This window comes from Hippocampus guttulatus, chromosome 14 (assembly GCF_054856545.1).
Source record: "Hippocampus guttulatus isolate MCC_2025c chromosome 14, RoL_Hgut_1.0, whole genome shotgun sequence".
Taxonomy (NCBI): Eukaryota; Metazoa; Chordata; class Actinopteri; order Syngnathiformes; family Syngnathidae; genus Hippocampus; species Hippocampus guttulatus.
The window spans coordinates 15,973,461-15,997,998 of NC_141274.1; the positions used below are offsets into that span (position 1 = coordinate 15,973,461).

General features: G+C 42.1%; 1 protein-coding gene and 1 long non-coding RNA gene across 3 annotated transcripts; both read right to left on the bottom strand.

Annotated features, from left to right (window-relative positions):
- Positions 1–5,261: 5,261 nt before the first annotated feature.
- On the bottom strand, positions 5,262–15,684 carry LOC147195352 (cortexin-1-like). Its single transcript, XM_086129341.1, has 2 exons — positions 15,605–15,684; positions 5,262–7,907 (listed from the first exon to the last, which is right to left on the bottom strand). The coding sequence occupies exon 2, from the start codon at positions 7,568–7,570 to the stop codon at positions 7,295–7,297; it is 276 nt and encodes a 91-aa protein (XP_085985467.1). The 5' UTR covers positions 7,571–7,907; positions 15,605–15,684; the 3' UTR covers positions 5,262–7,294.
- A 4,581-nt stretch (positions 15,685–20,265) lies between these two features.
- LOC147195353 (uncharacterized) lies at positions 20,266–24,532 on the bottom strand. Of its 2 annotated transcripts, XR_015102882.1 has the most exons (5): positions 24,376–24,532; positions 24,184–24,269; positions 23,412–23,504; positions 22,106–22,140; positions 20,266–22,023 (listed from the first exon to the last, which is right to left on the bottom strand). It is a non-coding gene; the product is annotated as an uncharacterized LOC147195353 (long non-coding RNA). The 2 variants fall into 2 exon arrangements; XR_015102883.1 differs by lacking the exon at positions 24,376–24,532 and having other exon boundaries at positions 24,184–24,318.
- Positions 24,533–24,538: the final 6 nt, after the last annotated feature.

A 24,538-nucleotide genomic window follows, 5' to 3' on the forward strand; every position in this document is an offset into this window, starting at 1 on the left:
ACATTCAACCCAGGGCTAAAAAGACAGATTCGAAATCTTATTTGACTTTTTATTTCTTCAAACTTTGAAATTGTAGTCATAACATTACAGTGATGAGAAAAAAAACAGTATTAGGAGGGCTAAAATGTCTGCAAGCGTAACAATACGTCTGTTGAGAATATTCAAGCCAGGGGATGATATGGTACCAGCCTGCCGGGGACAAAAATTGCAAATACACTGAAGCTAGATGTTTTACATGCATATAATTATCCAAATTTTAAAAGGCAATGTCTTATATATTGATCCTGTTAAATAAAAATTAAAATAAAAAGGGAGACTAAAAAAGTTACACGCACACACACACACACGCACACACACACACAAACACGCGCACACACACACACACAGAACAGGATCGTGTTCTTTTCAGCATCACATACCTGATGGTCCAGTGCTTGTTGAAGCGCAAATATCCTCTGTCTGTGTCTTACACTCCACTTCTATTGCAGTCTCGTCTTCCTCATTCTCAGGATCTTCATTTGTATCCCATTCCTGCTCTGTGTCCTCGCTCTCAAAATAAATGAATCCCGTGTCCTCTGACTCTCCCTCTCTGGTGCTTTCAACTTACTCCTCTTCAGAACTCGCACCACCATCATCATCTGACTCTCTCTCTGTGTCTGGATCAATTTGTTTCTTTTTCATATAGAAATATGATGTCATGTCCGTTTTTCTTTTCATTTTTAACGTTAAATGTTTAAGTGAAGAGGAATTAGAATTAATAATGCTACTGTTGGGGGCTTGTTTCGTTTTGTGATTTTACATCGAAAATATAAATGGTGTGTCGAAAATAGCACTCGTGTCGTGGTAATTTCCTTCTCTGCGGACTAGTGATGAGTCTTTCGCGAACGAACCGGCTCTTAGAGCCGGCTCTTTGAAGTGAACGACGGGAGCCGGCTCCTAATAGGGAGCCACTCCTAATAGGAGCCGACTTTTTTTTTCCTCCTGTTTTTTTCCCCTCCTTCGGTTAAAGCCGCACGTGATTGGTCAAGATCCGTGGTAGAAGAGGGAGGGGAGGGTTACACACACACACACACACACACGCACACGCACGGACACACGCACACGCACACGCACACGCGCGCGCGCACACACACACACACACACACACGCTGCAGTTAAGAGCAGGGGGAGGAGTTAGAGACACACAACAGCAGCACGCTGTGAGCAGCACACGAACAGGAGAGACAGGGAGACGAGAGAGAGCTCGATAGCGCTACAGAGAAAAAAAAACACGGTGGAAAGTGGAAAGGCGAGAAAATGGATAGGAAACGCAGTGAAATTTGGACTCATTTCAATTTAATTGATAGTTCAAAGGCGCAAATGTATCAGAGTGTGCAAGGTTAAAATATCCAATATCAAATTTTAATTCATAATTTGTTGTGTGGTAATCTTAGTGGGAAGTTTACTTATGTTGTTTTACTGTAAATAGTTAAAAGATTCTAAATATACACAATCAGAGATTGGAACGTTTTGTTGACCTTGTTTTGAGATGGGTCTTTGTTCTTCTACTTTGTAATTTATTTTTTGTAGCACTCCATGTTGCACTCCATGATGAGTATGTTCAGAAGAATATTAAATAAGCCATATAAATAATAAATATTTGATATACTGTATATTTTTTACATTAGTAATTCATTTTACACATAATTTTACATTATTTTTGGGAGTAAATTAATTTAAGCAACAAAAAAAAAACTGAGGAGCCATTTGGGAGCCGAAAGAGCCGGTTCTTTTTAGTGAGCCGATCCAAAAGAACCGGCTCTCTAAAAAGAGCTGGAATTCCCATCACGACTGCGGACGGCTTCTCATTTTCCCGCTCATTTTTAAGTGGTGCAGCGCACTAAGTCCGACGAGAATGTTAAATCATGCACTTTGGTTCTACCTTTCGCGTCGGCGACTCGGCGCGACTGCGTAATCTATGCTCGGAGGGGGGGCCAGAATCAGTGCTACAGGGGCACTGGCCCCCGTTGCCCCCCCCCGCCCCCCAGAACCGCCACTGACTGTAGCAATAGAATTTCTCCCCAAAACTGTGATTGATATGGTTTATCGTATTGGACTGCTATTATTTTGAACACAACTGCATGTGAGAAGTGAATGCCCAAGGCTAGCTCGAATGTACGGTTGGATTGTTGTGAGTCAGGAAGTAAGGCTAAAGCAAACAAAAGCAGGAAGCGTTCAACTGGAAAAAAAGACATTTCCTTCACTGTGGCCAACTATCGCGAGCGCTCAGCTTCTCTTTATCTTATCCACTGCGATCAATGAGTGAGACCACAAAATCAACAGGGTTAATAGATGCTCTTTGTCGTTCCCTCAGTTGATTGTATAGGTTGTATGCCAGCAGACAGACTGAGTGGAGATCACGTTACTGCGGTCATGCAAATTAGCCGCTATTTATAAAACACATCGGACAGGTAATCTGCTGCGTATTTGTAAAGGGCCCAGTTGTGTATGTTTGCTTATGGGCACACACAAACAGAGAAAGTAATTTGCATTCATCTTTTGCGTATGAATGCAGTTATTTTCAAGCACCTGGCAAGCTTGCGTGTGTGCGTGTGTGTGTGTGTGCGTGCGTGTGTGGGTGTGCGTGTGCGTGCGTGTGTGTGTGTGCGTGTGCGTGTGTTTCAGAGGAAAAAATGCAAAAGAGGTAGAGGTGCGTGAATGTTCATTAAAATGGCATTTATACTCATTCTTTTGCGAAATGGTAACCACGATTTAAAATGTTGGGAATGAATACAGGGGGCCCTCTCTGTTGGCGGTGAACAGGGCCTATACCAGCCCAGGAACAGAGAAAATCCGTGTATAATTGACGGCCATCGAGACATACAGTATTGGAAAACATTTTTAAAATGTTGCAAAAATATATTTTAAAAAAATGCTGTTCAAGCATCTCAAATCTGTTCTGTGCATTTGCCACACTCATGGGGGCGTGGGGCGGGGTATTTTATGTCTGTAGACGCCAAATCAACTGTAGAGGAGTGCCTCTCAAATCGGGATTTCTTCGGAATCATTTCCCATCAATGATGAAGTGGTATTATCTTAAAAACTGCAGACCTACATACTGTATGCCCTATCTCAAGTCAACATTGTGATGTTGTGAGTAAAATAATAGAAGAACTACATTGCCCAGCATGCCACGGTAGTTGCGAGTACGCGCAGTTTTCCGGTTGGGAGGGGTTATTAAGACGAGCGGAAAACGAATGTAAAAAAGTACTGTACAAGATGGAAGTAAAGAGTGAATGAGTTCTATCCAACCCGCCTCGTCTCCTTCATTACATGATAAGAGAGGCACACATTGTGTCAGAAGTGGGCGTGAGCAGCCTCGGAGTGAAAAGGTTTGCCACGAAAGCACGAGCGAGAGACGAGAGAGGATTTGGAGTCCGCTGCCGTGATGAACGCATGATTGGCGAAGCTATATGCTAGCAGAGTTAGCTACTGCATGCGTTGGCTATGAACTGCGGAGTGAAACGAAGGACGCGGGGCAGATTAAACAAGTAAAAGAGAATTTTGTTATTAAGACGAGCAGACAGCGAATGTAAAAGTACAAGCTGGAAATAAAAAGCGAATGAGTTCGATCCAACACGCCTCGTCTCCTTCATTACATGATAAGAGAGACAACACATTTTTTTATAGAGCCAAAACAAATAGCACCGCAAAGTGCTGTGCATACATAGAAATTCAAAATAAAATATATGTTTTAAAATGATGATAAAATATTTTTGATAAAAATATCTCTTCATAAACATACATTCAGTTGGTGACTTCAAGACATTCAAGCAGCTCCTCATCTGTGACTTTACACCAAAGTGTGAATGTCAAGAAAATCCTACTAGAACATCAGAACTTTATTTGGGTTTAATTAGAGGTACTTTAAATGGTGGTGGCGGGTGGTGTGTGCTGACTCCCATTTAACGTGGTTTAAAATGTGGGTTGCTGATTCTGAACACAGCCACATTCCCATTTATAAGAGGGTGTGCACACTTGTGCAACCACATTATTTCATTGGTTTAATTTTCTCAAAAAGCTGTCATTGTGTTTTTTTCAAATGACTTGTTAAGGTTAAAGCTCACATTGTTGTACCGTTGGAGAAAAAAGTTGAATGAACTCCAAATTTCAAGGTGACAAACTTTGGTCAAAGTTCTATAAAATATTTGAAGTTTTTGTTCATGTGAAAATTGGCTTTCTCGCATTTTCAACAAAGAAGCGTGTTGACAATTGTCTGTTGTATTGTTCCCCAACTTAAAGATAGAAGTAAAAACAACTCGGCTAATTGTTTTGCAGCAAACTTTGTTCACGTTGTTGCGCTAACGAACATTTTTGCCAGAAATGTCAAGAATTTACATTTTAAAAGTGTTTCAACTTAAATGACTGTCTTAGCACAAAACAAATACAAGTTGTGTTTTACACCCTGTTGGAAAAATATTTATCTTGGGTTCTACTGGATGTAGACAATGTATAGATATTTTCTTCCAAAAACAACATCTGCTATCTCGACCTTCCCCTGATGAAAGTACTCATGGAAGCTAGTGCCCTACCATCACCCCCTCCTTCTCGGCCATAGTATGATAAGCCAGGACCGTCTCCATGAGATGACCTTGACATACCTGTAGCAGCTAGGCCTGTCACACACACACAACCAGACGATCACACGCGCATACACTCCCTTGTATCACCGCCTTCATTGTTCATGTGTTGTGACCTGTTGTAATTGTCATTTGCTTGTGCAGGAGTTTTTTTTTTTTGCCTAACTCAAACTATCCTCAAAATGAGGATAGTTCGAGCATGTTTTTTTCCCCCCCTCTCCCTCCCCTGTTGTTTCTTCCGACTTTCGGGGTTGAGTGAACGCTGGCGCGTCTGGCTGCCGCTGCTCAACCCGTTCTGTGTTTTATTGTTTTTGTTCCTGATTGTAAAGTGTCCTTGGGTGTCTTGAAAGGCGCTTATAAATAAAATGTATTATTATTATTATTATTACTTAGTCTGATGAAATGAGTTCCACCAGTGGCAGGACTCTTGTAATTTGTAAAGTGTCCACACGATGTCGCAGCAGACCACTTTGCTCATCTGACTTGTTTACACAGAATAAACCACAAAGGAAACAAAAATCAACCCTGGCTAATTAAAAAAAGATTTTTTTTTCCTAATCCAGTCAACCTTGATTTGAAGTAAGAAAGAAGAACCCAGAAGCACTTCGTTTATTTCTTTATTTATTCATAACTAAACGGGTATTTTTCATTGTTAAAGAAACCAATTCGCCATTGCTAAAATGCCTAAAAAACATGTCAGGGAGACATTGCATCGGATTTAAAGGGCAGAAAGAGTTTTGACAAAACAAGTGGCCCAAGGTAACAGTGGCAACACTTAGTCAAACAGGCACCGTTGAACATATATTTGGCTGAGGACGAAAGGCAAACGGGGATTGGTGCACACGTTGAAAGCCGTCCATTTCATTCTGCACACCCGCCCAATCTCACACAATCCAGTATCATTGGAAGGTATGGACTGCTGGATCTCATTAGATCGTGCGCCCACTTTGAACATTCCAGGCCTCCTAAAAGGACCAGTAAAACCCGAAACCAGTGTTATGCATTACAAGATGTCAGTTTGACAATGGCAAAAAGCATCCCTCAGGAATGGTGATGTTTTTGGTTAACAGAATTCTACCTGAGCGCATCACCTGAACAGTTGACGTTGAAACTACAGCTCCAAGTTATTATAAATATCGCAGAGCAGAGTTCCAGTACAAGCTTCAAATACAGCACATTTTCATGTTCACTTAATCAGTGTTTATGTTTTCAGGTCTTTTGGCTGATTTTTCTTTCCGGTAATTATTTGTAAAAAGCTAGCAAGTCGCGCCACCATGACAAACATTGGAATACAGAAGCATAGCAGGCCCAAGTGTTCATCAAAAGACAAAACAGAGGTTTTATCCCCAAAATGTATGCTTAATACTGTTAGCCACTGCAGCATTATGCATTCTTTGAACATCTACATTCATAACTGTGCCTGGATTTGTGAAGAGAACTTCATTTCAACAAGGATCAAATCAAAATGCAACTACAATCTTTAAATGTAGTCCTTCCTTTTAAAGATAATAATGACATATTTTCCAGAATAAAAAAAATATGACAGCACAAAAATAAAGTACCATTTTTTTAATGCACTTGTGAAAATATGGCTTCTTCCCTTGTCAGATTTTGCCTTTAATACAACAGTATGCCTTCCTTATCTTTGAAAATGTATTCTTGTAAAATTAAAACATTTTATCCAAATGCATTTTTGTTTCTTTCTATCCATCCATTCCAGAAAAACCTTTACTTTTATAACAATACAACTTTGTTTCTCGTTTTAAAAAAAAATATTCATTGTAAAATGACAACTTTTGAAATTCACTTGCTAAAATGTGATTTTCTGTCCCTGTTCAACTTTGATATCATCATATTGCAACTTTATCTTGTAGAAATGCAACTTGATTCTCGGAGAAATAGGACTTTTTTATTGAAAAAATCTGAAATTGCCATTTTAACATGACTACTTGAGGAAATTGAGGCAACTTCTTCCTACCATATTTTGCTGCACATCTGGTAGTTCTGTTTGATTGATGTGCTTTCTTTCATGAACCCAAAAAGTTTGAAAACCACAGCTTAAGAAAATGGCTGTCTGGAAGATTATACAATGACTCGCATTTGTCTGATATCAGCATGGGCCGATATTACATCCAGAGGCTAAGATAACCATGAGAAAATACATCACGGTGTTATTATTACAGCTCTTAAATGTTTTTTCAAAATATTTGGCTAAATCAGAATGGCATTTTTCCCCACTGAACACACTATTTTATTTTTTGAAAAAATATACAATATGTTACATTTAAAAAAAACACACACACACACACACACCGCGTTAAGTTTAAATGATGAACTAAATACACACCTTTTGAATTCTTAGTAAGTTGCAGTGTGCCATCACTTGTGAGCTCTTTGTAAAACATACCCGTGGGCTGCAGTGTTTCTTTCGTCTTGCTCCCCCCACTCCTCCGTGCGTAACTGCTCACCCCTCCCCACATTGTCTTTGCCGAGAAGGAGAAAAAAAATAAATGCAAATGCCCCAATTAACTTCAAAGAGGCAGCTCTTAAATCAACTCTGCAAGCGGCCAATCATATGGCGCCCTGCTTAGAATACAAGACAGTATTAGCATTTCTTGAAACCTTGAGTTTTTAAAACCACGGTAAAACCAACAATTGGCCCATACCTAATCTCATCACACCACCGCATAATCAAAACGCCCTCTGTCCAGACCCTCCTTGTGGTCGGTCCACGACGCCGCCGGCATGCTGCTGTAGGGGTCCAGCAGGATCCGCACGCAGCGGACCAGCAAGAAGAGCAGCAGGAGCAGGAGCAGGCCGACAAAACACAAGGCCGCAGCCTGCTCAGGATGTCCCACTATGGGCTCCAGTACTGCGGGACCCCTGGCGAAGCTGGGCGGAGCCGAGGAGGACGGGTCGTAGTCCGTCGGCCAGTAGTCGGCGTAGCTCATTTTTGACAGACAGTCCACTCAGCGTACAGACGATGCTTTGATTCGCGTTCAGAAATAGTGGCGAGATGGCCAGCTCGTTTCCACCAGAGGGCAAACTGTTTCCAGTTGGAAGGCTTCGGAGCGCAAGCTAATGAGCTGCCTGCTCTGCTCATCAGTAAGTCCAGAATTTACATAACCTTCCTTTTTCATACGTGAGAAACAATAATAATGATAACTTGCTATGGGAGGGCAACACAAGTCAAAATATCCCTGTACTCAGCTCTTTCCATGACTTGAATTGTTTCCTGATGTTACATTCAGGCAGGGTGTCTTCATTTGCAGTCTGCCCACCTGATTCCTGAGAAAAAGCAAAAGATCACACATTCATTAGATCTGCACCACATGTCAATGTTTTTCTTTTTTTTTTCTTACTCAAAATGGGGAGTATAAAATTAATACAGAACAGCAACTACAATATGAAGAAGTAGTCTCATAACACTGGTCAACATCCCTCCATTTTCAACACCACTTATCCTAAACAGAGCTGCGGGGAGTTGCTGGAGCCTATCCCAGCTGACTTGGGACAGAAGGCAGACTACACCCTGAACTGTGGGCGCTGGTCAGTCCCAGGGTACATATATAGACAAACGAACATTCACACTGAGTGGGAACCCATCCAACGCTGCCCATACACATGTCCGGCACAACACCATCAGTGACCACTGGTCAACTGCAAATTTTAATCAGAGATGGTTGTCGGAGGTCCTGAGGAATCTTGGCTGTACTGTTTCCAGTATGCGTTTGTGGATGTTGTCCAATCAATTCCATCCATCCATCCATCCATTTTCCGATCCGCTTTATCCTCACGAGGGTCGCGGGGGGTGCTGGAGCCTATCCCAGTTGTCTACGGTCAGTAGGCTGGGGACACCCTGAACCGGTTACCAGCCAATCGCAGAGCACACACAGACAAACAACCATCCACGCTCACACTCACACCTAAGGACGATTTAGAGTGTTCCATGCATGTTTTTGGAATGTGAGAGGAAACCGGAGTACCAGGGAAAACCCACGCAGGCCCAAAGAGAACATGCAAACTCCACACGGGGAGGCCAGAGCTGGAATTGGAATTGAATACCTCTGCACTGTGAGGTTGACGCGCTAACCACCGGGCCGCCCGTCCAATCGGTATTGCGATGGGTCTCCTTCTTAACCAATCAGATTTTAGATTCATCCTCACTATATTGATTTTGTTTCGATGACATTTGGTTAATTTCCGTCATGTGCCCTTTTTGTCTCCACCTATCCTCGTCATGCAGGTCCATTGTGTTCAACCATTCAGCTCCCTCAACCCTTTGTGTCTTGTCCAGGTGTTTCTCGTTGTCTTATCACTTTGCATGTCTTGAGTTCCCTGTGTTCTGTCAATCTTTGTCTGATCATTGTGTGTCTGTGTCTGTGTCTGTGTGCTCCTGTCATAGGTTTCTTGTTTGTTTGAGACTTTGGTTTCAGGACTTTGTGTTTTTGATTTAGAACTGCAGAACCATCTCCATCAGCACCACCACAGCCAGAACCTGTTGTGGCTTTTACAGGTAAGACACAATCATAAATGACATATTCATTTAATTGTATATATGTTCATAATGTGTGTTTTTGTTTCATTCCCCCTGCAGGTGTTAACCTGTGGAAGCTGTTGGACAATGATGCAGAAATCGCAAGTTGATCAAAAAAATCCTGGTGCAGATGCTGTCGTTGAGGTGCAGCGATATCTTGCAGCTCCTCCTTGGGACCAAGCAGAAGATCCCCTTAAATACTGGCAGATGCATAAAACTGTGTATCCGAACTTTTATCTTGCAAACCAAGTCTCCTCTGTGCCCTGTGAAAGAGTGTTTTCTAAGGGTGGGGAAGTCGTTTCCAAAAAAAGAAATCGACTCGGCCCTTCTACTGTGCAAAAATTGCTGTTCCTCAATAAGAACACCCGAGTTACACAAGCATTCAGTACACGAAGCACAATGTCAAGTATAAACACTGAGTACACCAAGCACAATCACCAAAAAGATATAAATGACAAACAAAATTTCAAGTCCTTTTATATATATATATACAGTATATATACTGTATATATACAGTATATATATATATATATATATATATATATATATATATATATATATATATATATATATACACACACACACACACACACACATATGTATATTGTTGCTTCAAGTATATAATTTATACGTTGGTACAAATTACAAATTCATAATGCACCACTGCCATTGGCAGTCTTTTGAAAAACGTCCACATTAAAAATTGCTATGTTGAGTTTTATTATACACAAGAAGCACATCACATTTTTTGTGGTTGTTTTGGATGAACCCAAATGCACAATTATCCCTACAGACACTGAGGGTCACCCAATGGTACTGATGAAGCTTCAGGTAGTGAACCATTTCATGACACAGTCATTCAAAAAAGGTTCAGAGCTTTAGAAAGCCTCGTTTTGCCATCCCAAGGGTCCGCTATCATCCATGCCTAAACCATGACGGAATGATCCGACCAGCAAATGGACCCTGCAGGACCAGAGGCCTGGTCCCACTGCCACCCGTCTTCGCTCTGGCGGCACGAGTGCTGCGGCTGCCACCCCGTTTCCGGCGGCACCCAAAGTCACCACTGGGTGACTTTGGGACGTCTGGCGTCGGTGCCTTGAGGGAGGGATACTGAAATGGTTGTGTTTAGATTACATTTGGTTTAGTTCCCTTGTGCCCTTTTTGTCTTCAACTGTTCTCGTCATCCGGGTCCCTTGTGTGAACCAATCAGCTCCCTCAACCCTTTGTGTCTTGTCCAGGCGTTTCTCATTGTCTCCTCACTTTGCTTCTATTTAGTTTCCTGGGTTCTGTCAGTCTTGGTCGGATCGTGTGTGTCTGTGTGCACCTGTCATAGGTTTGTGTTTGTTACTTTGGTTCCTGGCGGCCCGATGGTCCAGTGGTTAGCACGTTGACCTCTCAGTGCAGAGGTACCAGGTTTAATTCCTCCCCGAGTGGAGTTTGCATGTTCTGCCCTGGCCTGCGTGGGTTTTCTCCGGGTACTCCGGGTTCCTCCCACATTCCAAAAACATGCATGGCAGGCTGATTGAACACTCTAAATTGCCCCTAAGTGTGAGTGTGAGCATGGATGGTTGTTTCTCTGTGTGTGCCCTGCGATTGGCTGGCAACGGATTCAGGGTGTCCCCCGCCTATTGCCCGAAGATGGCTGGGATAGGCTCGGAAAATGGACGGATGGATACTTTGGTTCCTAGTGGTTTTCAGGACTTTGTTTGGTTTTTGGTGTTGATTTTCCAGCATACCCTTGCAAGTGTTTTTGTTTATACATTTTGTTCAGCCCACCCTGCTCCTCCTGCCTCCCTGCTTTTTGTGGTCCTCCGCATTCACGCCAAAATATGACACTCACAAGGCCACAGCGATGGCCCTCAATGACATTGGCATTTATCTGTCCTCTGATTGGATGGTCAGAGCAATATTCTGTACAGCCAAGTTAAGTTCAATAAGCAAAATACATATCCTCCTGACTACCAGTAGTTCAAATTTGTCCTCTGTAGAAGACATTTGTGAACCTAAATATCTCCCACCCAGTGCATCCAATCACATCAACTCCCTTTGTTACTCTAAAGAGGACATTCAGTGCTTTCCAATGATACCAAATTTGTAGGGGTTAGAAAAAGTAAGAAAATGGCTTCCCTTAGTGCAAGCACTTGTTATGGGAAGAGGAAAAGTAATACTTTTTATCAAACACATTTTGTCTTGAAATGCTGTTGGCATTTTATTTATAAGACTCTTATGAACACGTTGAGTTGTTTTAAGTGTATTTGAGCCTAGTATTCAAGTGTTTAAAAAATGTAGTGGAATTTCAAAAATTTCTTTTGGAATAGTCCAATTACTTCACATAGATTGGGGAATTTCAAAATAAATGTGATTGGACAACATTTTTTTTCCTGGTAGTCAGGAGGTTAAGTAATGCATTCAATAATCAGCATCTCTGGTGAGCATGACACATTTACGTAATTTGTATTTTTTTCCATATTATCAGATATATATTGTGAACAGCTCCCGATGAGATGGATTAAGTTGGGTAAATCCCCACCTTGTAAAGATCTGGATAAAATATGTCATACTCACTAGAGATGCTCAATGCGGATGAGTTTTGCTCGTCAAACTTGGCTCGAGCAGCTTTTGCTCTGACCAACCAATCGGAAAATGGAAACAAGTTAACATTTTTGTGGGCCAGCTCACTGGAATTCAAAATCTGATTGGTTCAACTAACAGTCCCAGTGCTAGTATGGGTTAAATTGCAATAGCCAGCACGATAGATCGGGAAGGCCCTGGACAGATTACATTGCCATGGCAACACATAGAGGCTGAAATCTGATTGGGGAAAAAAATCAAACATCCCAATATATGCACTGGAAGCATTACAGCTATGAGAAATACAACCAAAAGAAAAAAAATAAACTGCTGGGAATAAATTAGGACAATTTCATGAAACAAATATTTAAAAATTTAGTTTGTAAATGTAGGTTGTTGTTTCAAGTGATTTCAGAGTTCCTCCACACTGCAACGGGACATGAACCTAAATAAATGGCAAGAGGCAGGCAGTCTTTCCCTGTCCTGAAGTAGAGCACAGCAAAGCTCAAGATAAATAAATCACAGCCATGACGGCGGAGAAAAATAGGCAGAGGACCGAGAGTTGCAGTGCAGGAAACACTCTCCGTAACCTCTTTAATGGGCCATGGAGTGAAGAGACATTTCCTGGGATGCAGGGCGCACTTTGCAGCCAGCAGTTTCTATTCCAGGAGGCTTGTCTCCCTTTCCAACTACACACACACACACGCACGCGCGCACACACACTCACACACACACACACACACACGCACACTCTCTCTCCATCACCAACACCTCAGTGATTTTTCACAAAGATACATTGATAGCTCTTGCTCTCCACATGGTGGGACTAACAGCCCCGGTGAAGCTTTAACGGCGGACTCATCGACATTTTGGGCAAATAAACGGCCTGCCTCAGGATTAATTATCAAATGAGTCACAGTCAGATCAGGTGCACTGCATGCATGAGGGCAGCTGAAAGGAATCAAGCAAGCAAACCAAATTGAGTTGCCATCACCTCTCAAGCAAGTCAGAAGTAAGGTCATAAAATCTAGTCCGTTTTTTTTTCACTTATCGTAAGACAAAAGTATATTACTTTCAAAAATTAAATGAACAGCAACTTGAGAGTGTGAAATAAATGTACTGTGCGCACTTATATTATTCATGTTGTTTATTTTAGTTATTTATTTATTGTAGTAATTTATTTATTTTTACCGATTGGATTAATGTCGCACTGTTACTGTGATGATCCATCCATCCATCCATTTTCCGAACCGCTTGATCCTCACTAGGGTCGCGGGGGGTGCTGGAGCCTATCCCAGCCAACTCCGGGCAGTAGGCGGGGGACACCCTGAATCAGTTGCCAGCCAATCGCAGGGCACACAGAGACGAACAACCATCCACGCCCACACTCACACCTAGGGACAATTTAGAGCGTCCAATCAGCCTGACATGCATGTTTTTGGAATGTGGGAGGAAACCGGAGCACCCGGAGAAAACCCACGCAGGCCCGGGGAGAACATGCAAACTCCACACAGGGAGGCCGGAGCTGGAATCGAACCCGGTACCTCTGCACTGTGAAGCCGACGTGCTAACCACTGGACTACCGGGCCGCCCTACTGTGATGATAAATAGCGAAATATGCTGAAATGTGGGAGTAAACATGTATAATCATCAGATTTTTACATTACATATGCTGTTTTTGGTGCCAATCTGCTTCCCAAATCGATTAGTGTGTGATTGAGAAGCATTCTCGTTGCAGGTTGTCACTTTATGACGTTCATTCATGTTGCCATCAGTTTATGTGGGCCCTGCCACATCAAATATGGCAGACATGCTTGCAACCAGGCAAAGTACACAAAGTGGAGTTTAGAAACAGATGTCTATAGTTTAATAACAATCATTTTTTTGATGGCATAGTTTCAAGATTACACTCCTGAGACACCTTTACAACATCGAGTTTGGTTAAAATTCGATCAGCTGTTGGTCAGCTGAACTGCCGGCTAACTTCGCTAGCTTACCACCATTGTTCACCTAGCTAGCTTCCCTACATTTCACAGAAGAAATCTATCTCGTATGTAATCAGAATGTAAGAAAGTTCAAATCAAAGTCAAATCGAGTCTTTCAGGAGTTGTTTCGAACAAGTCATACAACTTAAGTCTACTGGAGTCCCCCACCTCTCGTGATGAGTTGCCAGTACATCCACAACAACAATTTAAAATTAGGCCCACAATTATCATCGGTGAAACACATAATAAAGAAATAAATCTTAAGCACAACTTTGACAGCCAGAGTGTGGACAGGAGCTCTGGGCTGGCATGGCCCATTAAAGTGCCTCATTATCGTGTCTATTTTTGTGACTCAAATATGTAGTTCGGTGCAGACATCATAGAGATGCAAGATGGAGTAGCAACTATTTTTCCAGGTTGTAATGGTCATGATCGCATTCTGTTAGTGTCCAGCAGGTGGCAGAGGCGTTCCCAGGTGTTCCTGTTGCGCACCTGTCTGGCATCACAATTATTGGGACCTTTTGGACCCACGTCAAATTGTCGGATAATTTCGCCTTGCTCAAGTCATTGTTCATGTGCATTTTGTCAACACGTTCTCTTGTTACTCTCATTCCGTTTTGGGCTCTTGACATTTTTTATGTTCTTCGTTATTCAAGTCAGTCATTCTTGGTCTGTTTAAGTGTATCCACAGTTTGTTCTCCACGTGGTTTGATCCTTCTTGTACTTTTATTTCAAGCTATTTTTGTTCCGTGTTTTTTCCTTGGCTTGTGCAAGCACGTTTTGTTTTCTTTGCATTATTCCTGGTTTGTTGTCCAGCGTCGTTATTTGTACCATGTCAGACTGGCACCTATTTTATTTATTTTTTTGTAAATAAATATTTTTGTTCGATTAACTTTCCTGAGTCTACGTTTGAACGGTTCCATTCTGTCTGGAACCTTCTGGACGCCCGACCATAATACAGTAGTGGTATTTAACTGAGGAGTTGAGCGGGGACTGGTTTCAGAGCATTCAGTGGAGGCGCCCACAGTATCTTTTTTTTTTTTTATATAATTTTTTTTTGAGGACTCATTTTATATACTTGGCAATACTTCACACTGTATTATAGAATTATAATTTTCTTTTTTTAAGATAAATTTACTTGCTCCATAAATAGGAATAGAATGTCAATAAGTTTTATTTTGACATTTTTTTGATGGGGGCCAGGGGGGGAAATGGTAAGTGAAATTCTTTTCAGCCACGAACTGCCATATCTTGGCAGTCAAAGCACAAACACATTTTGCCTTCGTCTGAGCTATTTACCAAAAATCAACATGTTAGTTTTTGCGGTGTAGCGAAAAATGCCCATTCACACACACACACACACACAAATCAATGTTGCCTTCATAAAAGTCAGGCAAGTGTACCGCTAGAAACACAGTAAACAGGCTTCCAAAAATAAACCCCAAAAAATCTACTCGCAGCTAGCTGAGATGTTTGACCCAGCTTTTTTTTAAAATTGTGAACTCAACGTATTTCTCTGCATGAAAAATTGGAAACATTGAACTGATGTAGAGCATTTAATTGCCAGAAATATCAGGATGAATCAAACATCTCCCAGAATGTGCTGCAATTACAGTAGACAGACAGATGCACAAGAGCAGCATTAAGACAACAGACATCAAATCTAATTTAAAAAATATATAAATATGTATTGCAAGTAATAGTGTAATTACACTACAGTAACATTTGTACATTTATAGCAAAGCAGGAAGTATACCATTATTGACAGTGATACATAATTGCTGTAATTTATCTGCAGCGCAATTTCTCGCTGAAAGTTTTGCGTGTCAATTTTTAAACCTCTAAAAAGAAAAGTCTAAATTGTAGGCTTATTATTAGAATGGAGAACTTACTTGTTTCACTGGGGAGGCTATTCGATGAAGTAGAATGACGCTGGTGCTCAGAAGCTCAGTCGGTTCCGCTTCCCTTCAAAGTCCCTCAAGGAATCTCCTCGGCTGTGTCAGGGGTTTTAAAGTCTCCTCGCTTTCAGGGATCCGCCCCACCTGCATCAGTCTCTTTCACATCCCTCCTCCTCAGGATTTTTCCCCTCTTTGAATTTCTTGTCTGCTAATCTTTTCCTCTATAAAGAGTCAAAGGCTGAGAGCAGAGTGAAGCTTTTGCATTATGTAAGATGACCTCAGGGCGGAACTACTGAGGGGTCGACGCAGCCGCCACTCACATACAATCAGTTTGGCTTTATTGGTGCTCAGCACAGCGTAATAATCAAAGAAGAATTCAGGACGTAGTATATACAGTGCCGCGAAAAAAATATTTGCCCCCTTCCTAATTTTTGTGTTCTTTGCACATTTATCATACACAAGGATTTCAGTTCATCAAACAACCCAAGGAAATACAAAATGCCGTTTTCAAATGACAATTCAATTTATTAAGGCACAAAAAAAAAAACCTTTCTGACCCTCTCTGAAGAAGTAATTACCTCCCTGAATTTAAACATGGATTGTGCCAACCTTGGCAGCAAGAACTGAAATCAGGCATTTGCGAAAATTGGTGATGAGTCTTTCACATCGCTGTGGAGGAATTTTGGCCCACTCTTCTTTGCAGAATTGCTTCAACCCCGCCATAATGAAGGGTTTTCTAACATGAACTGCCCGTTTAAGGTCACAACACAGCATCTCACTTGGATTCAAATCCAGACTTGGCTTGGCCACTGCAAAGCCTTAATTAGTTTTTTTAGCCATTCAGAAGTGGACTTGCCAGTGTGGTTTGGATCTTTGTCCTGCTGTGAGCGCTTGAGTTTGAGGGAACAAACTGATTGTCGGACGTTCTCCTTCAGGATATTATGGTAGACAGCAGAATTCATTGTCCTATCAATCACAGCAAATTGTCCTGGTCCTGAGGTAGCAAAGCAGCCACAGACCATCACAGTGCCACCACCATGCTTCACTGTTGGCATAATGTTCTTTTTATCAAATACATGCCATTTTTACCCCAGATGTAACGGGCCGCACATCTTACAAAAAGTTAAATTTTTGACTCATCAGTCCACAGAATGTTTTTCCAAAACTCTTAAGGATCCTCAAAATGACTTTTGGCAAATGTGAGGTGAGCCGTCGTGTTCTTTTTGGACAGCAGTGATTTTCACTGAGATCTCTCCCAAGGATGCCATTTTTGGCCAGTGCCTTTCTTATGGTAGAGTCGTGAACTGAACTGAGGCCAGCGAGGTCTGGAGTTCTTTGGGTGGTGTTCTAGGTTCTTTTGCAATCTCCTGGATGAGGTGTCGTCACACTCTTGGAGTCATTTAATTTTAGCTAGTCACCATCCATCCATCCATCCATTTTCCGAACCGCTGAATTCTCACTAGGGTCGCGGGGGGTGCTGGAGCCTATCCCAGCCGTCTTCGGGCAGTAGGCGGGGGACACCCTGAACCGGTTGCCAGCCAATCGCAGGGCACACAGAGATGAACATCCATGCGCGCTCACAGTCACACCTAGGGACAATTTAGTGTGTTCAATCAGCCTGCCATGCATGTTTTTGGAACGTGGGAGGAAACCGGAGCACCCGAAGAAAAGCCACGCAGGCCCGGGGAGAACATGCAAACTCCACACAGGGAGGCCGGAGCTGGAATTGAACCCGGTACCTCTGCACTGTGAAGTCGATGTGCTAACCACTGGACTACCGGGCCACCCTAGCTAGTCACCAACTCCAGGGAATGTTAGCCACTGTTCCCAGTTTTAGCCATTGATGGATAATGGCTCTGACAGTGGTTTGCTGAAGTCCCAAAGTCTTGGAAATCGAACTTTTTCCAGACTAGATTTAAATCCCTTTTTTTCTCATTTCTTCTTGAATTTCTTCGGATCGTTTGTTTCTTGAGATTTTGTAGCCTCCTTCACTTTGTCTGCCAGATTCTATTTAAGTGACTTCTTAATTCAACAAATGTGGAGCCAGGGTGTTGCCTGTAAAACTGAACTCCGCTTTCCCAAAACTGTCGTTAGTCACAACGTTGTGATTTAACAAGGGGGGCAATTACTTTTTCACAGAGGTTCAGAAAGGTTTGGGGGTTTTTTTGTGCCTTAATAAATTGAATTATCATTTGAAAAGTGTGTTTTGTATTTCTTTGGGTTGTCTCTATGTGATATTGAAATTGGTTTGATGAACTGAAATCCTTGTGTGTGATAGATATGCAAAGAACACAGTAATCAGGAAGGGGCCAAATATTTTGTCACGGCACTGTACAAATGCAATTGACATCAAGTCTGTTCAACTATCCACCTTTTTGAAAGGATGCCAATGTGGTTGAGTTTTGTGGCATTTCTTTCCAGAGTATGTTCACTGACCTTCCAAGAAAAGTATTCCACTCCAATTACACGTTACGAAAACTGCATGTTATCGCAAGGTTGTGTCATATCATTCAGACGCAGCTTGGCTCTGGTTACATTGCAACAAATGACACAGTTGAGATGTGGGACAAAACACATGGAGTGGCCAGCCATGCGGCCTCCGCTGGGAGATCTAATGACTAAAAACTGCAGCAACACAGGGCCAGGTTGCATTGTGGCGCACGTCAACATGTCGCCCCCACCTGATCCCTCCCTCAAGGTTTCATCAATTGTTATGTGATTAGAAGGGCGTCGCGAAGGACATCTGGAGCAAATCCCAGTGAGCATCTCTCAGGCAGGCTGCTCACTGAGCACCTAGTTAAACACCCCCGACTGTGTGCTTATAAAAGTCAACTGAATTCTACTGTTCTCATTGCTCCAGATCGTGTCAGCAGGTCAAAGTGAAACATCATGGGGCCATGACCTCATGCGTTTGAAAGGTTTAGTCTCATTTTCTTTTTTCTACTTTCCTCAAACATCCCCAATTGGTTCAAAAGCTGCCCCTCTCCTCTTAACTCATTCAATCCCCACGACATATAAATAAGTCTTGAAAATCCGCTACGGCCGCCTACCGATGACGTGTTTATACGTCTTTTTTTCTGCGCCACAGTGTGCAGAAGGGTATAACGCAGCCTCTGATGAAGGATCATGGATTGTAAATCAATGAAATCGGGCCAGCAGGTGGCAGCGTGTTTTAAAGGATCAGCCAGGATCATGCTGTCGATCAAGCAGAAGTAGAGGGAGAGGGATGCATCGGCGGAGTTGTGGAGTCGTGTGGAGTCAGGTGGGTTGCGTGTAGTTAGTAGAAAATGCATTCAAACCAGTAGCGATGGGGAAATCAAAACAATTAACCCGTGAGGATTGCTTTTTGGGGGGAGGGGCAATCTTCCACCATGCCTACGGAGAGGAGTTTCTCAAAGCAACAGAACGGTTTCATTCCGCAAAAATAAGAAGCAGCCATCAAAAGAGGCTCCGTGTGCAAGAACATCGTCTGCCTCATGCAAAAGTCACACCGCAGCGAAGGTGCCTTCGGAAAGTGAAACCAGAATGCGACTGGAAGACATCTTGTGTGGACTTGTATCAGGGCAAATACGTAATTTTTTTATAACGCACAAAAAATGTGCATAAATTGCAGGGTGAAGACGACACACATGCACACGCATGAAATTGCAGCGTGGAGGGGAAACACGCATGTGGATAAATATATTTGCTGTCAAAAGCCCTTTTGAGGTGTTGTTTTGGAGAAGTCAGATTGAGATGTTTGAGCTGTCACAAAAGCAAAAAATAGCGGTGCCATACTCGAAAATATGATTAAACTGCATACTTTTACACAAGGTCTTTTTCTCCAGTTTTTGCGTCAAAAAATGGAAATGTGCTGAAATTTAGCTATTTCCTAATGAACGGAAAAAGCTGAAAGAAGAGAGTCTCATCGTTCGTTTGGTAGGCTCCATGTTTATATCCCAAAAGAACACTATAGTCTGTGGGTCTTGCAAATCAGTCAAAATCCAGTAAAACAGCTGAAATTGTCTTATACAGTTTTTATCCATAAACATCATTTTGTTTCAGCTGTGGTTATTTTTCAAGTACTCTATGTAGAATTGAGGTGATTTATTTATTTATTTTTTAATGCTTGATATTTCTGAAGGAGTCTTGGTCCAAACCCTCCCTGGCCTGCATCCCCTTACATTGTTGCTTGTTCAAAGAAAGAAAAGAGCACTTTTAGGCTAGGGAGCAAGTACAAATGAGGAAGGGAAGATACATACAAGCTTCCGGGTATACACAGAGGCTTCAACATCTTGCTTATATGACAATGTGATGTTGCCATTTTATAGAGCGGCTTTGCCTTAAAGCGGCAAGTGGCGCAAGATGGGGTTTCAATGCTATAGGCCCAGTGTCTACTGTATGAGGCTAATGCGCCACAAAAAACACGCTGTACGAAGTGACGACTGCACTGCCTGCAGCTTTGACACATCCTTACAGGTCAGGGTTGCAGAACAGAGCCTCAAGCGCAACAAAGCTCTCACTTCACATTGTTCGTGCAGTGCTCTCGTTGGTCACATTACACCATTGGAAAAGCTATTTCTAAAATCACGGTCACAAGCACGGAAAGACTTTATAAGGAGAACCCGGTCTCTTACGCGGCCATTCATCACAACAGACAGCGATGGAATGAGGTCGTGCATATAACGTATTGGCCCCTTATGATGCATGTTGTTCAAAGATTGATCTATCATTCCTTTATGGCACTACCAAATTCATCGGTTTATCAAGCTTGAATACAAGGACATCTATCAAAGCATGTCAGTGTTGAAATCAGAAAAACAAAGGCTGCACATGAGAAAAAAAAACACATCCACTACTGACTCTGAATGAGCTTGAAAGACATGACATTGTGTGCAAACAAAGACCTTTTTGGACGGCTCAAATGAAATATTGACTATACACTTTAATGGTACGCAGGGTCAAAATAGCGTATGTTGGCAGAATGGAGACACGCTTCCTGATATTCAAGCAATCTTCAGCATGTGCTTCCATGTGCATTTTGGAGCTGCTTCCAAATAAAAGACACTAGAACCACACGCTTGAGCAAAACCTCGTGTTTGTCCAATTTGGAGATACACACGTTTCGTCAAATTGTCTGCAACTAGAGGTGTGTTTTGGAATACATTTCAACGCGAGATTTCAAGGTCAAATCAAGTCAAAAATACATTGTTAACCATGACATTCTGATGAATATTATGTTTGGGGAATATGAATTAAGCAGAAAAAAAAGCTGTTTTCATTCATTTTACAGGGCGGCCATTTTGTCTTGGACTGCCAGTTGCTGTCGACTGCAAATGATATCCCAATGCGGAAGGGCTCAGTTTCTGACATCACATGACCAAACTCAGATTATAGGTGAGTGGTGGCGGTGGTTTCCTGAGCCCTTCGGCACCTTGACATCGTTTTCAGTCGACAGCAAACGGGAGTCAAAGGCAAAACGGCCGCCCCCTGAGATGGATGAAAACAGGTGGATTTGTTGCTTAATTCATATTTCACAAATCCAATGTTCATTAGAATGCTCTGTTTAGACTAGTGGAGGTGAATAGAACAGATTGCCTATATTGTAAAGAACATTTCTGAATTGACTTCCCCTGAAAGCAAGAAAAAGAAAACATCAGAAAATAGGAAGGAGTGCAAATGCTTTTTAGGGCACGGTCTCTAAGGTACCAAACGTCTCCAAAGGCTTGACACAGACCCGAAAAAAAATGGACAGGTGATGAATGCTGAGCCCTCCCATCCTTCAAACCCAACATACATTTGCCCACAGCTCCAATTAACTCATTCACTCCCAAAGACGTTTTTAAACGTCTTTTCAGACATGGTCCAGAATTGGCTGGTACTGAATGAGTTTTGAGCATTTGGAATGTAGCTAACCGGGGAAGCAGGTAGCTTTCTTTCGCTTCTTGTCCTGGTTGCTAATGATCTTGCATGCATCCGTCATCATGGTGACAAACACTGATCACGTGATAAAAATAAACTATCACCAATCCCTTGGTGGGTGGCCACCTGGCTAGTGTTGATGGACTGTGCCATGCGAGGAGACCATCCTTTGCCACACTGTGTCTTCGGAGGCTAACATTAAACGTGGAAATCAAGAGCTGACTAATGAGCAGCCAAGGAGTCAAAGATGTCTCCTACTTCAAAGTTGTGCCTGCACATTATGCTTCTTGACTGTGAAGGAGAAATTGTGTGCAAATCCACCACAAATGACCTGGATTTGTCCCCTTTTGGCAAGCATGAGCCCACACAGGTATTCCAGACATCTATTCGCAGCTTGTGTGTCTTTCCACTGAGATGCCCATTCCACACTTGTTGTCCTCCTTGAGAAGCTGCTCAGTGCTGGATGCGGAAATGTTGAGGAGCCTCCACACTGCGTTGGGATTCAGCTTGTCCTGGTCACGACATAGCGCCCAAACATACCTGGTCCTCAATACCCTCTCCTGTTCAGGAGAGGAGAACAGAAATGCGACTCACAAAAACAGACGGGATCTCGGGTCTTCGGGACGAACCTAAAAAACACAATCAATTTTACAGCTCAACATAGTTTGACCTCCAGTTTTGGCACAACTTGCCATTCCCTAATAAGGAGCTAGACTACAACATTCTTGACTTTAAAATTGCCCAATTAATGTACAAAGCACACAATAACCTGCTCTGGCAAAACATACTAACTGTTACTAATGCAGCGTGTTATACCGGAGACAAATTCCTTGTGTGTTCTACATACTTGGCCAATAAAGATGATTCTGATTCTGATTCTGATTCTGATTCTGATTCTGACATTCTGAAGTTTTTCGAAATTCGAGAAAGCAGCTATGATTTAAGAGGTACCAACTTATTCAAAAAACTCAAAACAAGAACAAACATCAAGCAAAGAAGTGTATCTATCAAAGGTGTTAATCTGTGGAATAATCTCGAAACGGACCTGAAAATGAGTAAATCGCTTGCTGAGTTAAAAAAAAAATAGTACAAACAACCTACATCAATCAGAGTTAAAATGATAAATTCTAAACATTAAATATAATGATAAATCAGAACTAAGTTGATAAATAGAGAAAGGTATTGAAATATCCATTATGAATACAAGAGAAAATTGACACAAGAGTGCCAGGGTGTGGATGTATAAAATCCCGATATAAAACCGTAAAAATAAATTAACTGACTGGATCTAACCCGCCGTTTGGGAGTTTGAACGGTGTCGTACAGTGGATCGTGTGAACAGCCGTGAGGCAGGGGAGATTAGTTGTTTTCCCGCATGTTTCGGGCACATAAAACATGCTAGAAAATGCTCACAAGCTTCTACTGTTGTCTATTTTTTTTATACTTTTGTATTGTTAATTCCATTTGACATATCTCAGTATTTTATTTTATTAATGCTGTACATTTTCTATGTTCAGTCGTGAATAAAGTCTTCATAAAAATTACTTTGTGTTCGGTCAAATCTGTCATAGACCCAGACACACAGCTTTCAGATTGCAGTCCAGCTCAAAACACAGGTGAAATGCGCCCTCTCATGGCCAGTTGATTTCACTGTGACACATGACAGCGTCTCACTATTATAATAACCTTTTCTTCTCGAGCACTCCCTGGCGGCAGTTGGAAAATTCTTAACAGGCCGCATTATTAAATAAGCCGCTGGGTTGAAAGCGTGTGACAAAAGTAACGGTTTATATATAGTCCAGAAATTACGGTAGGTAGAAAACACAAACAACACTGCGAATATTTTCTTTTGGTAGCTCCAACGCAGTTTTAGATTTCGTGAGAACGAGAAGGTTATTACCGAGGACGGCGGCGGCTCGTTCAGTCACAGCCCTGGATCCTCGGACAAGGACATTGTCACTTGCGTCACATTTCATCTTCATCTCAAAGAGCCCTGCGGAGAATAAAAAGAAGGCGCAGAACTTTGCTAAGAACACAGTGTGAGGATTCAAGGTTAAACTTGAACCTGCGGGGCACATTAACCAGATTAACGCTTCAACTGCTTGTTTTATTAGTTTGTAAACAGTCTCTGACTGCCCTGCCTTAATGTTAATCCAGGCTTGTATTTGAACGGCAATTGCCTGGTCCCTGTGTGGCCAAACAGTTTTAAAAGCTTTCATCCCTCATTTGCGAGCCAGTCGCCATGTCTTGCGAAGCTTGATGCGTAACAATCACCTATAGCGATAAACTCAGATTTTAACTCAGACTGCTTCTTATGTTTCATAAATGCAGCTCTCTTTTTGGGAAAGTACACTCCTCTTCTTCTTCTGTCTCATTATCACCTGGCCTTATCCTCTTTCTGAAGCTCTCAAAAAATATTTTTTCACTCCTCGTTTCTGGGTTTACTTTTATGACCTTACCGATGTTTGGTTGGATATGAGTACAGACATACAGGTGGACGCACACAATGTTCAAAATAAAACTTTGTTTGCAATCTCACAATGAATAAAATGGTTTATGTTCAGTGTCTCTGTGTGACCTGGTACCAAAAGGCCCGGCGGTTGGGGTACAAGTGTAGCATAGTAAATACGGTGTTGCTAAAAATAAAAAAAAAGTGAGAATAGCCTACTTACTGTTGAAAACCATGTTATTGTCAGTTAAGTCCGACCACCGCTGGTACCATTAAGAGTCCTTGTGTATAACAACACCCAACACCTCCCTGCATTACAAAATCATAGCCTTAAGATTGCAGATTCTCGATGATGCACCAAAAGGCGTACCGTTTTGTAATTCGGATTACAAAGTGTTATGCGGGTTTGACTTACTCATCGGGCTCGCTCTTGTTTCACTATCTGCTCCCTTTGAAGAAAGATCACTCCTCTTCCTCATCTGAGGGAGAGCTCGGCAAGGTCCGTCGCTAATATCAATCTCCTTCTTCATGGCCTCAACACACTGTATGGATGGATGGCTCATACAACTCAGCTTCCT

Coding starts and splice junctions, on each gene's coding strand:
- LOC147195352 (XM_086129341.1), bottom strand. CDS start 7,570: ATGAGCTACGCCGACTACTGGCCGACGGACTACGACCCGTCCTCCTCG.